Source organism: Python bivittatus, unplaced genomic scaffold, assembly GCF_059951505.1.
Source record: "Python bivittatus isolate LINGU-HERP-01145 unplaced genomic scaffold, Pbiv_v1 ctg000020_np1212, whole genome shotgun sequence".
NCBI classification, from domain to species: Eukaryota; Metazoa; Chordata; class Lepidosauria; order Squamata; family Pythonidae; genus Python; species Python bivittatus.
The window spans coordinates 64,493,527-64,509,473 of record NW_028277030.1 but is presented as its reverse complement, the minus strand read 5'-3'; the positions used below and the strand labels follow the sequence as shown (position 1 = coordinate 64,509,473).

The window sequence follows — 15,947 nt, the reverse complement described above, 5'->3', positions numbered from 1 at the left end:
GAAATGTTTTGTGATAACTTTATTGGGATACTGTATTTGAAGGCCATATGTTGGTTATCAGTTTTATTCATATTTCTCAATAATACATCTGGGAGTTCAGCTTTTTCTTGCTTTGAGGAGGTAGACGGACCAATCCCATGGCATGCAACAGCTCAAACCACTTACACAATTATTTTTTAAAGAATTAATGCAAAAATAGTCTCCCTTTTTTTTTCAGGCTTTCTAGGCAAGAAAGATTGGTAGAAGGTGGTTCTTTTGAGTTTCAGGGTTGTAGTAGCCATCCTGCAACCCACATGTCTCCTGGAAATGTAGGGCTAACTTAGGACAAGGGCTACCTTTTTACTTGGGGCATTTTAATTCCTCAGCTGGAATCACCTGAGAGAGATCAGAAACAAGAATATGTCCAAAAAAAAAAATCTGAAGCAAATGGAGATTAGAAATGGATTAGAACACCCAGTGAGATTAATTTATTTAAGGTACCTTATTCACCTCTGTCTGACAAGACTCTCAGATTGGCTTTCCTATTATTCAGTAAGAATGGACATATATATTCTTCCTGACAGGGAAGGGGGACCCTGTCAAAAAGAAAGAAAGAAAGAGAAAGAAAGAAAGAAAGAAAGAAAGAAAGAAAGAAAGAAAGAAAGAAAGAAAGAAAGAAAGAAAGAAAGAAAGAAAGAAAGAAAGAAAGAAAGAAAGAAAGAAAGAAAGAAAGAAAGAAAGAAAGAAAGAAAGAAAGAAAGAAAGAAAGAAAGACTTACTGAATAATAGGAAAGCCAATCTGAGAGTCTTGTCAGACAAAAGTGGCTGGATAGCGTAGTGGTTAGAGCACTGCCTTTGATGCAGGAGTCCGGGGTTCAAATCCCGGCTGGTACCTACCTTACCAGTAGGGGTCCTTGGGCAAAGACCCCCTAACACTTAATCTGCCTACCTCAAATATGAGAGTGACACAAACTAAGAGAGTCATGCCAGCTTAGATGTTGCCCGGATTAACAGGTCTGCATCAGATGATGGGGAACCAGGACAATCTGACAATAAGTGGGTTACTGGAACAAACCATACATGGACAAGACAAGAGAACTTGGAATTAATGGAATGCTACTACAACAGTAGACCTAATGAGAGGGGATATATGAAACGTATAAGGAAACTATGGATGGATGGAAGACCTACATCCACACGAAGAAACAACTAGTTACCGTACACTTCAACATAGTGAAGAGGAAGCTGCTCTCACAATGATAGACCAACTACACATTACAACCCGGACTCAAGCAGACCTAGAAGAACAAGTGGATGTGCAGCCAACACCTGAAGCTGGAACGTCACTGCCACCCCCTCCATTACAAGCACAGCAGCTGATATGAGACGTAAGATCATGGATAAACTAGCTACAGTCAACCCTTGAAACCGATTACCAAGGCTCAGTGGAGAAGTACCATCAGATAGTATGCTAGAAGATGCCAATAGAGCCCTCACAACAATCCCTACTGCCACCATAACTCAAACCAATGAACTGGTGTACACTACAGCTGGTGTAATCCTGGAGATGCTTGGCTACATGATCAAGAAGAACACCAATACATAACCTACTGGAAAATGAGATTAGAGGCTAAGATCAAGGCAACTCAGAGAGAAGTTAGTCAGCTGGTAGAACTACAGAAGGGTGTGGAAATTAAGACTAAGACTTGACTACTGAAAAAATTCATGGGCCTGACTCCATCTGAAGCTCTAGAGACTGCTAAACAAAGGCTTACAGCACTGGCTGCCAGGCTAAAGAGATACACTAGAGAAGCAGAGGCCAAGAAGATAAATGCCCTGTTCTCCAAAGAACCATCCAAGATGTACTCCCAACTGCAGTGCAACAACAGAGTAACAGCAGAACCACCAGCAGCAGAAACTGAACAGTATTGAAAGAACATATGGGAGAAAGAGAAGACACATAACATCAGTGCAAAGTGGCTGCAGGACCTGAAAGCAGACCACAGGAATCTCCCAGAACAGGAACCAGTCACCATCATAGTAGCAGACATCCAACAGCAGATAAAGAACCTGAGATGATCCACACCTACTGGCTAAAGAAACTAACAGCAGTGCATGAATGCCTAGCAGCACAGATGAACCAGCTGCTAGCAGCAGGCTCCCACCCAGACTGGCTAACCCAAGGAAGGACAGTGCTGATCATGAAAGACCCTCACAAGGGAACAGCACCATCCAACTACCGGCCAATAACCTGCCGCCCCACAATGTGGAAAGTCCTATCAGGCATCATAGCCACCAAGCTACAGGACCATACATGAGCACAGCTCAGAAGGGCATTGGGAATGACACCAGAGGGTCAAAACACCACTTACTCATAGATAGAGCAGTTGCCCAAGACTCAAGGTCTAGGCAGACCAATCAGAGCACGGCCTGGATTGACTACAAGAAAGCCTATGACTCAATGCCACACATATGGATCTGTGAATGCTTGACACTATACAAAGTCAACAGGACACTAAGGACCTTCCTCAAGAACTCAATGGTACTGTGGAAGACAACACTGGAAGTCAGCTCAAGACAGCTTGCACAAGTGGCTATCAAGTGCAGCATATACCAAGGAGATGCACTGTCCCCTGCTGTTCTGCATAGGCTTAAACCCCCTCAGCGAGATAATCACAAGGACTGGATACAGGTACAAGTTCAAGAGTGGAATCACCATCAGCCACCTCCTCTACATGGATGACATCAAGCTGTATGCTAAGAGTGTGATGGAATGGTATGGCGAAGGCCACGTTCAGGGAGACAAGCATTTCCTTAGCCCCCAGAATGAGTGTGGGAAGGTGAAGAGGATGAGACTGGCACCACCCTAAGGAATTCGCAGTGTTTGCTTGCTGGCTTCGGAAGTTTAGATTTAGTCTGGTGAGATTCTGTCTTGTAGGTGGAAGCTAATAAATGCAATAGAACTGTAACTGTACTGTCTCGAGTTCTTTGGGCTGAACCTGACAAAGAGTGAACGAGACATTGACTCACTGATCCACCTGACACAGATCTACAGTGAGGACATGGGGATGTCATTCAGACTGGAGAGGTGTGGCTGGATAGTAGTAAAAAGAGGGAAGGTAGTTAAGAATGATGGGGTGAAACTACCAGTGGACCACATAGCAGACATAGAGATCAGCTACAATTACCTTGGTATCCCACAGTCACATGGGAACCACGATGAGAAGCCAAGGAAGACAGCAACACCCCAATACCAACAAAGGATAAGACAGGTCCTGAAGAGCCAGCTCAATGGGAAGAACAAGATCCACACCATCAATACATATGCCCTACCAGTCATCAGATACCCTGCCAGTATAGTGAGCTGGCCAAAGGAGGACATGGAGGCTGCTGATGTGAAGACCCAGAAGCTTCTCACAATGTACAGAGGTTTCCACCCCAAGTCCAACACCCAGAAACTGTACACCAGCCAGAAAGAGGGTGGGTGGGGTCTGATGAGTGTCAAAGCCAGTGTCCTGGATGAAACCCGGAGCATCCAGGAGTACATCACTAGGATGGCACCCAAAGATGAGCTGCTAAGAGAATGCCTGAGGCAGCAGCAAACATGGGAGGAAGTACAAGTGGAGGAAGTACCATGGCAAGACAAGCCCCTGCATGGGATGTACCATTGACAAATCGCTGAGGTGGCTGACATTGGGAAATCCTATCAGTGGCTGGAAAGGGCTGGACTAAAAGACAGCACTGAGGCACTGATCTTAGCAGCACAAGAAGCACCATATCCATAGAAGCAGGGGTCTACCACACTAGATAGGACCCAAGGTGCAGATTGTGCAAAGAAGCCTCAGAGACAGTCCAACACATAGTGGCAGGGTGTAAGATGCAGGCAGGAACAGCATATATCAAATGGCACAACCAAATAGCTGGCATTGTGCACAGGAACATCTGTACAGTGTATGGGCTAAACCCTCCCAAGTCCAAATGGGAGATTCCACAGAAGGTTGTGGAGAATAACAGGGCTAAGATCCTGTGGAACTTCCAGATCCAGATGGACAGGCAGGTACTAGCCAATCAACCAGACATTGTGGTAGTAGACAAAGACCAGAAGACAGCAGTAATGATAGATGTAGCAGTGCCAAATGACAGCAACATCAGGAAGAAGCTGGAGAAGTACCAAGGCCTGAAGGAGGAACTAGAGAGGATGTGGAAAGTAAAGGGCAAAATGGTCCCAGTGGTGGTAGGAGCACTTGGGGTTGTGACTCCTAAGCTGGGAGAGTGGCTCCAACAGATCCCAGGAACAACATCCGAGCTCTCTGTCCAGAAGAGTGCAGTGCTAGGAATAGCTAAGATGCTGCACAGAACCCTCAAACTCCCAGGCCTCTGGTAGAGGACCTGAGATTGAGGAAGACACATACCACCCATAGGGATGAGAAGAGAATTTTATTTCTTCCTGAATAATATATTTTTATACTTTCCATATATATATTTACATATATATAAATGGAAAGCCAATTTGATAAATCTGTATTTGATAGATTTAAAAAAGCCTGCAGTTGTTACATATCAATATTGAACCATCAGTAAATGGAAAAGGAGCTGCTGACAGTTTGCCTTGCTGACCTCTTACCAAAGTATAAGAATGTAACCTCTAAAGTTAATTTCCTCAGCCTAACATTCCTTTTAAAAACCTGGAAGCATTAGCTACCGCAGAACTTGGAGTTTTTGACTACTCCCCATCTTTTGATAGATTGGATATGTTCCCATCTCCCAAACCCACTTTTGCTGCATTTGCAGAAAATGTGTGTTTCCTTTCAAATATAAAAGCTGGATGGGCTACAACCTCATGCCTTCCATTGCAGGGCCTGCTTGGAGTATCTGTGTCTTCTAAGATATGGATAACCATTGTAAACTGCTGTTTGTTCTACAATTACTATAATAATGTTTTTATGTAATTTTATTGCAATTTTTTAAAAAGTTTTATTAATAATTACAGGTCTATGTATTTTATTGTTGTGATTTCTGGCCCATAGGCCATAATAAAGGTTTGGTTTGATTTGGATATTCACTGCAAACTGCAGGCTCTTTGCCATCATTTTTGTGAGATTATGCAATGTTTTCCCCTAATGTGAGAACAAGAAGAAAAATCTAGGACGTTCTTGAGGTTACATTTATCTTGGTCACCTGGATGAAATGTAATTTTTCCCTCTCTGTTCTATTTTAGAGCATTCTTCAGGGCATATGCTGGCTTTAAGAGGGCTCATTCAAATGAGTTGTTTTACAACTCATGAATACATAAATAAGTGCTTCTGTTTGAATCATTAAAGCAGTTTCACTGTTTTCAAAGCAAAGAGAGCCAGTTTGGCCTAGTGGTCAAGGTACCAGGTGACTGAGTTCTAGTCTGGCCTTAGGCCTGAAAACCAGCTGGGTGACTTTGGGCCAGTTCCTCTCTCTCAGCCCACGACAGTCAGGCTTGGGCGATAAGCTGGTTAGTCAATTCCTGTTGTAACCAATGGATCAACATTCGGTTTATTCCGGGAGGGGGGGAGCGGATCCTGCACCTGAGGGAAAAATGCTAGGAAGAAAAAAAAATGTTTTCAAGGCAACCTTGCAAAAGATATGGCTGCCTTAATGAAGAGAAGTGCTTTTTTGTATTATTGCCATTACAAAATACCTTGTTCAGATGCTTTTCATCGTCTTCATCTTTAGTGTATGTGTTTATCACATTCAATTCACAGTAGGATATATAAAGATTGGTAATCCATTAAAAGCATCACATGGCTCCATATAGATATAGGGCTATCTATCTTTAAAAACATGAACTTGGTTGCCATATTATCAGTATCCACAGACACATTTTTTTTTAATTTTGATGACAAAGAATACTTTTTGTAAATGTTACGAATATCTATTGCCAGTTACCTTTAAGATTTAGTGATTGTATATGAGAATAAACAATGACTAGGCTAATGCTTTTGGCATTTCCATTCATAATTAAGAGCTATTAATGGAACAATAAAAGCATCTTGCTTATACTGAAAGAAAATATCATTGCACATAACTTTTTTTTTTGCTTTGTAACATTCAGCACAGAGTCACTAATTCAGGCAAAAACTGTATATAGAATTTATCTTCCATTGAGGTAATCTTGCTCAGTTCAACAAAACTCTATCGGGAAAGTGACTGATTATGCAAAAGATATGGATGGCTGATGTGAGCTCTTTATCACAAAGAAGACAAACTCTGAAGTGTGCTGACCTTTATATCAGAATGAAAGCCAAACTTTTCTCCTCAGTAGACTAACGTAGACAGTGAATGTAATTACAGCTAATTTTCCTTATGTTGAAACTGTCTAACATATTCTGAAGTAATCCTTGGAGAATCTAAGCATAACAAATGTTTCCCTTTCAGTTTACACTGAATAGATTGTCAGTGAAGCCATTAAAAATTTAATTTAAATTGGGAATGTTATGAATATAAAAATAGATGGCAAGTTTTGAATTGTTTTTGCTATGCAAGTATGAATAAACATGCAGTTTAAATTGCTTTACTTACCTATATGCTCTAATTTAGTTGTTGCTTTGGTTCTGCATTTTATTTTATGGTACTCCTGCTTTAATCATTTTGTCTTATTGCAGATTTGGCAGAATTAATTGAAAAAATTGTGTTGCGCCTCTTTGAAACACCATCCGAACATTATTTCAGCAGCAGAGAATATGAAGGTAATTTTCTTCTCCAATATTATTATTCTAGCCTGCATTAGCGAAGTAAAAGAAAGATACTTTCCTGCTTAAGCTTTCTCAGTGGCCAGCCTTTTTGCAGCTTAAATGGAGATGTAGGGAGAGCAAGATTTCTGGCTTAGGTTGATTTAATCCATTTATATAGTACCTATGTTGCTTTGTGCAAAGAGAGGAGTCTTTGGAAAAGACCCTGATGCTGGGAAAGATTGAAGGCAAAAGGAGAAGAGGACGGCAGAGGATGAGATGGTTAGATAGCATCACTGAAGCAATGAGCATGAAACTGAGCAAACTCAGGGAGGCAGTGAAGGACAGGAAGGCCTGGCGCAATATGGTTCATGGGGTCACGAAGAGTCGGACACAACTTAACGACTGAACAACAAAAATGTTGCTTTGGCTGCTTTCACTTCTTGGCCAAAAAAAAAAAAAATAGCATATAAATATAATACATGGTAATAGAAGGATTATTGTTTTGAATGTTAGTTTTATTTGAGTAATTTGACCTGCATCAAAAGTGCAATTTCTAGGTTACAATAAAAAAAGTAAATAATTATATTTCAATTAAATCTTTTTAAACAATTGTTCGTTTGATACTTGCAAGATGTCTGTCTATTCTTCCCAGTTAAAGTATTGAAATACCGAATCATTTATAGCATATACTAGAAATCCAAACAGAAAACAATCTGGTACTAGAATGTCCCATTATTTTTAAAGAAACCTGATGGATTTGTGATTTGCAAAGTCAGCAGATTACCTAGTACAGCCAACACTAATATCCAAGCACGTAAAACACCTTGGCTAAATTTCTGAACACAAGGAGCGTAACAAGACTCGAGTTTAGCTTTTTGATGACTAGAATCAGTGTGATATCAAAACATGTTTCAGGACAGTGTATTGATATTCTGTGTTATCATGTTTCTGGAAATGAGAAATTGATTACATAAATTACAGTGGCTTTCTAAACCCTTGGGTACTTAAAATTAAAATAACATTATTCATCCAGCTGTTCTGAAATCCCTCAGATTTAAAATGTGCAAATCAGGAAAAATCAAATTAATTTTGGTGTTTTAAATGTGAGGGAGAATAATAAGCTCATATATTGATATTTATATAATTGTAGTTTTTAATGGTAATAAAAAATAGTTAACTCAGTATTGCCTGCCGGTATTGGTTTAAGAGAAGACTCTACTATATAACTGAATGAGAATACTGCTTGTTATCATGGGAAAAAATGATTTGGATGACTTACCTATATATTCTCTCCAAACAAAATATTAAGCTGCATATGGCTTTGAGCATCATTCCTAGTTTCAAATAATGAAAGCAGCATTATGTATATCTGGGAGGAAATTATGCCTTTTTCTGTTTCTATTCCCTTCCTTACGTGGCAGTCAGCTGGCTCCTAGCTTTGTATTTGTGGTGATGGGGCAAAGGGATGATAAGTGAAGCTATAATATTTATATCAGCCAGTTTTAAATTAAGATACAGTGAGGGAGAAAACCCAGTTTTGAAACTCTGTTACTTTGAAATGCTTATTAGAAATTTTACATGTCTTACTAGAGTGCCAAGATGAAGCAATGGCACAGCACATCTTCCTGATGTGCTAATTTTCAGAGAGAGAGAGAGAGAGAGAGAGAGAGAGAATTATTATAAAACACAAGTAGTACATTATATTGTTTGGGTACAGTGGTTTTTATATAGTATTGACTAAGATTACAGATAGTCCTCAGTTAACAACCACTCATTCAGCGACCGTTAGAAGTTGCGACAGTGCTAAACAAGTGGTACTTATGACTGGTCCTCAAAGTTCCAGCTGTCTCAGCATCCCTGCAGTTAATGTTGATAAGCATAAAGTTGCTTACATTTTACATTGAGAGCTGAGTGTAACACTGATAAACTGCAAAATAAATTATTTGTTACATAATAATGGTTTCTATCTTAAGTTTAATACTTAATACTGAAGTCTCCACAGTAGTATTATTGTTTATGCGTATTAGAACTGATGTGCTAATTTTCTGTATTGTGAGATTATTTTTACTTTTTTGCTCTGGAATAACATTAAATTTCATGTTCCCATGTTTCATTTATGTTGAAATATATGGTTTGAACACCAGTTTCTCACTTGATTAACCAGTTTATTTGAGATGGTACATTCTGGCATTCCTTATTAAAGGACATTTAGTAAGAGGCTCCCCTTCATGAGTCATTACATTGTAACGGTGAAGGGGCTTGTGTATTTCAGTTATACTGTGAGCTATTACTGTTGAAGATACCTATGATGGGTATGTCATATAAGAGCTAATAAGGAAATGGCAACACATTCTCCTACTCTGTAAAATGGGCCAAGTGAACATTCCGAATCAAGTCAACTCCAGCATGATTCTGGAAAATCACTCCTCCCCCAGCCCCCGCCAAGATTGGAAGGTCTCCAACAAGCAATTAAAAAAGAGCATGTATGTATGAGTATCACTGGTGTTTATGAAGTGGCTGGATTAAGTCCAAAAGAATGTCCAGCATTGATACATGGGATGTCAGAACCATGAACTAAGGTGAACTTGTTACTGTCACAGCAGAAGTATCAAGACTGAACATTGGCATTCTATGATTCAGCAAACTGAAGTGCATTGGGAGAGGTCACTTCACATCAGAGAGTCATAGATCTTCTACTGCAGACAAGAAAATCATAGAAGAAGTGGAATAGCCATCTTTATTAACAAAAAAAGTGCTCAGATGCAGCCCCCAGAATGATAGAATGAATTCAGTTTGAGTTCAAGGCACTAAATTATGTTCTAACCACAGATGCAGAGGAAACAGAAGTTGAATAGTTCTATGGCAACTTGTAGTACCAGACAAAGATGTCATTCTAATTATAATACTGCTAACACTGAAAGTAAAATAGCAACTGGAATAACAGGAACATTTGATTTCAGTGTACAGAACAATGCAGGAGACAGACTAATAGAGTTTGCCATGAAAATTCAATACCAGAACCTCTTCCAACAAAAGATAAAAGATAAGTCATTGTATGGACATCATTAGATAGATAACACTGAAATTAAATTGTATACCCTTCAAGCAAAGCTACATTTAGTCAGCAAAAATCAGACCTGATGCTAACTGTGGATCAGATAAAAAAGGTGGTAAGTTACTGATGATACAAGTATGAGCTCACAAGAACTTGAAGAAGCAGTTACAGACAATGCTAGTTAAAGTCACAAAGAGTTAGAAGTGACTGAATGAGTGAGTATCAACAGAATAAGAAGCTAGGAAATAAATGTTCCAAACAATGAACATCTGAATGTCTTGTTTGCCCAACATTTATGTTGATGCCCCTTGGTTGCATGCCCCATTGGCTTATGAGAAGGCTGGAAATGTGTTAGTGCTGTGAGATGGTCCTGCCAATAGTAATTCATGCTTTTATTACTAGCAGACTGGAATACTGTATTACTATGCAGATGACTCAGAAAGACTAGATTTGCTTAGCTAGTATAGAATGTAACTTTGCAACTGGTGGTGACTGGTGAAAGCATTTTCAAGGTTGCCACAATCTTGTGGAAGAGAGGTATGGGTGGCCTCTTCACTCTCAGCCAATGGCTTTGGTGAAGCTTTAAAGTAATTGCCTTTTTTTTTCTGAGAAATCTTCTGAGGAGCAAGTCAGTGTCAAGTGAAACTGAAATTGTCATGGCTTCTAAGCCAGTGTTTCTCAACCTTGACCATTTTAAGATGTGTGAACTTCAACTCCCAGAATTCCCCAGCCAGCATTAGTAGCTGGGGAATTCTGGGCGTTGAAGTCCAAACATCTTAAAGTGGCCAAGATTGAGAAACTGCTCTAAGCAGATAAACTCCATGTTCAATGTTTCATTTTATCACAAGACTCAGCAATAATCACATACAGTGGTACCTCGGGTCACGAATGCTTCTGTTCACAACCAATTCGGGTCACAAACAGCTCCGTTCACAAAATTTTGCCTCCGCGAACGCCGGATCGGGTGACGAACAGGATCCACGGCCATTTTCCCTGCTGTGACACGTGGTCGTGGCTTCCGGTAGGGAGGGGGACTCTCCCTCCAAGCAATAACCGCCTTCCCACCCGCCTTCCTGTCCTCCACGCCAGAAGTCGCGTCGAGCAAGGTTAGCGTTGTCTCTCTTTGTACTGTATTTTGTTTCATATTTTTGCGGTTTAAAAAAAAAAAAAACATATGGTTCAGAATGGATTAACCGTAATTACATTGAACCTTATGGGGAAATTTGATTCGGGGCGCGACCAAAATTGGGACACGACCAAAATCGGAGGGGTCAGAACGGATTAACCATATTTACATTGAACCTTATGGGAAAATTTGATTCGGGTCGCGACCAATTCGGGTCGCAACCAGAGTCACGGAACGAATTAAGTTTGTGAACCGAGGTACCACTGTACTTATAAAATATAATGCATTTGCCTATTTGGGAATTGGCTATCAAGAGAATATTTTTCTTCTATTGACTTCCACAAATACTTTTATTAGTGTGGTTGCCATTTGATTAGTTGGGATTAACTGGGTTCTCTAAACAAAAGGTCTGCACTTTTTGCTGTTAATTTTTTTTCCCCCTTCCTTGTAAAACTCCTGTCAAAGGAACACATATTTATAATTCAGTTTAAAGAGAGGTCTTTAAATGCTGGCTAACATAATATTATGTTAGTACTTCAAGCTGAACATGTTTTATTTAATTATATCTAGAATAGATCATACATATTATTTTGCATCTCCTTTTAAGGTAGTGATAAAATCGGATGCATCAAGCATAGCTTACAGTAAGTTTTCAATATGAAACTGCTTCAGCTTTGCTCAAAATAGTGTTCATCTGTAAATAACATCAAAATATACCAAATACAAAGAAACATTTTATTTAGTAAGTAGACTTGTCATCAGAAAATCCTGAGTTCTAGTCCCGCCTGAGGCACAAAGCCAGCTGGATGACTTTGGGCCAGTCACTCTCTCTCAGCTGTAGGAAGAAGGCAGTGGCAAACTACTGAAAATGTTGCCAAGAAAACTGAAGGGACTTGTCCACATAGTCACCAGGAGTCAACACTGACTTGTAGGCGAGGAAGAGGAGGAGGAGGAAGACAATGATGACTTGTCATATGTTGGACATAAGAACTGTAGAAAGGAATATTTGGTTTCCTTTCTGAGATTTCATGGTCATTGTTAAATATTTTGCAATTTTTATTCCTCATATTTGATTCTGCAGCAAGTATTTTATACTGATTTTATGTGATTTTGAATTTTATGTTACATTCTAATTTATTCATATTCTGTGAACTGTCATGAAAGCTGTATAGATCCTTGTTGATTGGGAACAGCCATGGTCTGAATAAACCATGGTGAATCTACATATTTTTACTCTTGCAGTCATGGATAGGGATTTAAAAAGTTCTTGTAAGATGAGCTCAAACAAGTAATGGACAACTAAATTTGTTGATCTGTGTTGGTTTCATGTGATCCGTTTGGTCCAGTTCACTCATTTGTAAGAATGTACAGTGGTACCTTGGTTCACGAACTTGATTCGTTCCATGATTCTGGTCGCGAACCGAATTGGTCGCGAACCTAATCAAATTTCCCCACAAGGTTCAATGTAAATAAGGTTAATCCATTCTGACCCCTACGAACGTGGTCACCGACCGAATTGGTCGCCAACCGAATCAAATTTTCCCATAAGGTTCAGTGTAAATAAGGTTAATCCGTTCTGAACCATATGTATTTTTTTTTAACTACAAAAATATGAAACAAAGTACAGTACAGTACATTATGAAGAGAACACTAACCTTGTTTGAGGCGACACCAAAAGCTTCACAGCAAGTGTCTGTCTGCGACCGTGATCTTGCCTAGAGGAAGCCACGACCACGTGTCAGAACAGGGAAGATGGCTGCGGGTCGTGTTCGTCACCTGATGCAGAGTTCACGAACGGAAGCAAAATTTTGCAAACACTGCTGTTCGCGAACTGAATTGTTCGTGAACCAAGGTATTACTGTATTTGTTTGTGAAACTGTACATAAAAATATAGCATCATTTTCTCCAGGATATGAGCTTTGTACATTATATTTGAGCATCCTACTGTACTAATATCAGCTCTACAAGGTAGATCACAGTAAGAAACTAATATCATATAGTCAGGACTACATTTATTGTAACAGCTATAATAACATCTTGCAAGTCTGAATGTGCTTGCCCCTTCCCTCACTTTTATCTTCATGTGAACTAGGGAGGGGCTTGTCTGAGACTTTTCTCAAATTATTTTCTGGCCTTGGCTCAAGCCACTTATCTGACTGTTGCCATAGTAGCAGCTGTTCTTCCTGTCCTTAAAGGCCATTCCCTCTTTCTTCTACAATTACAGACTTTGGTAATGTGTACAATCTGAAGACTTAATTTTTTTCCAGTTTTATAACGGTCCAAAAAGTTCAAATTGGGCTTTTTGCTTTAAAATGTGTATTAAACTTCACTCTACCCATCTCTAGCTCAAGAAGATCATAGGTTGCATAGGTCTCCAACACTGTAAAATGGGCTTTCCTTGACACGTGAAAAACTCCTCCTTTTGTATCAAAAGGCAGAGCTTTATTAACAGTTTGAGAGGGTCCCTGTATTCCAGCATAAATCTGTTCCTATAGGAAATGGGCACAGTAAACAGAAATGGCAGAAGCTTGGCTTCCTTTAAATCAAATGATGGGGACAAGGTGTAAGCCTCTTATTTCTTTTGCTGACTGCCATCAGGTTTGAAAAAGTATATCAGAAATATTCTTGTTGGTAAATTCTCCATGGTAACAATGTGAATTGCAAGTGGTTAAACCATTTGTCCTCCATTTTCAAAGAAGACAATTGGAGCTCATCGCGTGAGGGAGTTTGATCTTGCACAGTATAGGGAACTTTGAAGTTTCTTATGTTTTTTTTTTAATAGTAATTTTATTGAACATTACAATTAAAAAGATAAAAGCTAATATAAACTAAAACAGAAAAAAAATAAAAAGTGCAGAACAGAAAAAAATAGAAAGAAAAATAGAAAACAAAGAAAAAAATAATATAGTAAAGAAAAAGAAATATATAAAGAAATATATAAAGAAATATATATTATAAATATATAAAATATATAAAAGCATAGTTACGATACAAATAGGAAAGTATAGCAAAGAAAGAAAATAGAACTAAAAGAAAAAGGCAAAAACTAAAACAGTGAGAACAGATAGAAAAATGAAACAGAAAGTGACTTCCGACTATCTCCAATTCAGATATAAATACAAATTAAAAAAAGGTTAATCTCTTACCACTAATTAATCCATATTCACATTATTTCTATCAGCACAGATCATGTAATCATTAAATCCCACAATCAAAGCTTCATTTTTTTCCCACCCAAGCACGTAATTTAAGAAGGGTTGCCATGAGGAGACAAATTTAGAAACAGTATTGTCTCTTATTAACGCTGTTAACTTCGCCATTTGAGCCAAGTCCTTAATTTAATAATCCATTCTTCCACTGTAGGTATTTGTGAATCCTTCCATCTTTGTGCATATAAGAGTCTTGCAGCTATGGTCATATATAAAAGCAAAGTTCCATATTGTATTGTCGAAGGCTTTCACGGCCGGCATATGATGGCTGGTGTGGGTCTTCCGGGCTGTGTGGCCATGTTCTGGAAGTTTTGTTTCCTAACATTTCGCCAGCACCTGTGACTGGCATCTTCAGAGAGCAGGAACACAGATAGGAGCAGTTCTCTCTGTGCCCAGAGAGCACAGTGTCCCTCTGACACTCCTTCAGCACACTCTGTGTCCCTCTCTGGGCACAGAGAGAACTGCTCCTGTCTGTGTTCCTGCTCTCTGAAGATGCCAGTCACAGGTGCTGGTGAAATGTTAGGAAACAAAACTTCCAGAACACGGCCACACAGCCCGGAAGGCCCACACCAGCCAAAGTTCCATATTGTTTCTCCAGTCCTTTCTTCATCAAACCCAATAGGAACAATTCTGTTTTTTGTTTGTTTGTTTGTTTGTTTTGAATGCACACTTAAGAATCTTTTGAATAACAATACATATCTGGTCACAAAAGTTTTGAGCCTTTTCAAAGGTCTACCAAAGATGATAAAAGATTCCTTCACCCTGTGAACATTTCCAACAAACATTTGTTATACCAGTATACATTTTTGATAACTTATCAGGAGTTAAATATCAGCATTTTTCCACATCATTCTTGTAGCCTGTCATTTTTAAATTCACTTTCAGATCAGTCTCAGTCTTGTCCGGTAAAACTTGTTCCTCTTCCCTAATATCTTTTAAACACTGTCTGTCTATAAGGACAGACACTCTTAAAATTAACTTCTGGGTCCATTGTTCAAAAATATTGTCCAATGTTAAAGTATTTTGCTCCATTCTGTATTAGTAAGTCAAATTTAAGTGTTCTTCTCTTTTAATTGTAATCTTTAGTTCCTTCAGATTCCCTCTAGGGTCCAACCTTCAAAGTCCCATCCTGTTTGTTTGTTTGTTTTTAAGACTTCAAAACAAAAGCATTTTCCCATGGGAAAATTCTTATAATTAATTTCAAAATCTTATTTCAAATCCATCTGGACCCTTTAGTCCATTTGTAACTTTCCAAAATCAAAGTTCTAATCACCCTTTTGCTGTTTATTCCTATGTATGTATGTATGTATGTATGTATGTATGTATGTATGTATGTCCTTAAACTTGTATTTAAAACTTCTTTTGCTAAGGATTGAAGGAAACTCACCGGTGCTGTAAAACATGTCAATCCAAAGGTTCCTCATAGCTGGAAAGCGGTTAACAAGCAATCTTTGAAAGTGATTAGAAAAGGAAGTAGGCGAACCCAGTGTCTTTTTGAAGGTTCTGACTGCAATTTGAACTAAGATGGCTTTCCCTCATCTCTTAGAGCTCTAAACCCTCCAGAGACTACTGTCTTGCAGTCTCCTCATGAGGAGCAACTGTCTGGAACACTTGTGGGTGATCTCAAATCCTCCCCTTGTCCAGAGAGGAATTACAAAAAGCCGGTCTACTCACCGGCTCTTCATTCCACCACAGTCATCAGCTCTGCTTTTAGTGGAGCCATCTTCAGTTCATCATTTCTTCCCCGGAAGTCTGAAGTTTCTTACATTTTGAAAGCATATTTCCATTCTTCCTTTTTTGCAGGTACACTGGTCTCTAAACTTGCCTGAGGCAGAAAATGGAAAGAAGTATTTCATAGTTTTATTTTACTGCACTGT

General features: G+C 39.0%; 1 protein-coding gene across 2 annotated transcripts in view; it reads left to right on the top strand.

Moving 5' to 3' along the window:
• TBC1D32 (TBC1 domain family member 32) overlaps nt 1–15,947 on the top strand; it is a 98,030-nt gene that overhangs the window by 66,812 nt on the left and 15,271 nt on the right. For both annotated transcript variants that reach the window (XM_088139995.1, XM_088139991.1), the window contains exon 28: nt 6,612–6,695. In XM_088139995.1, coding sequence (XP_087996121.1) covers nt 6,612–6,695 — 84 coding nt within the window. The remainder of the gene's footprint in view (nt 1–6,611; nt 6,696–15,947) is intronic.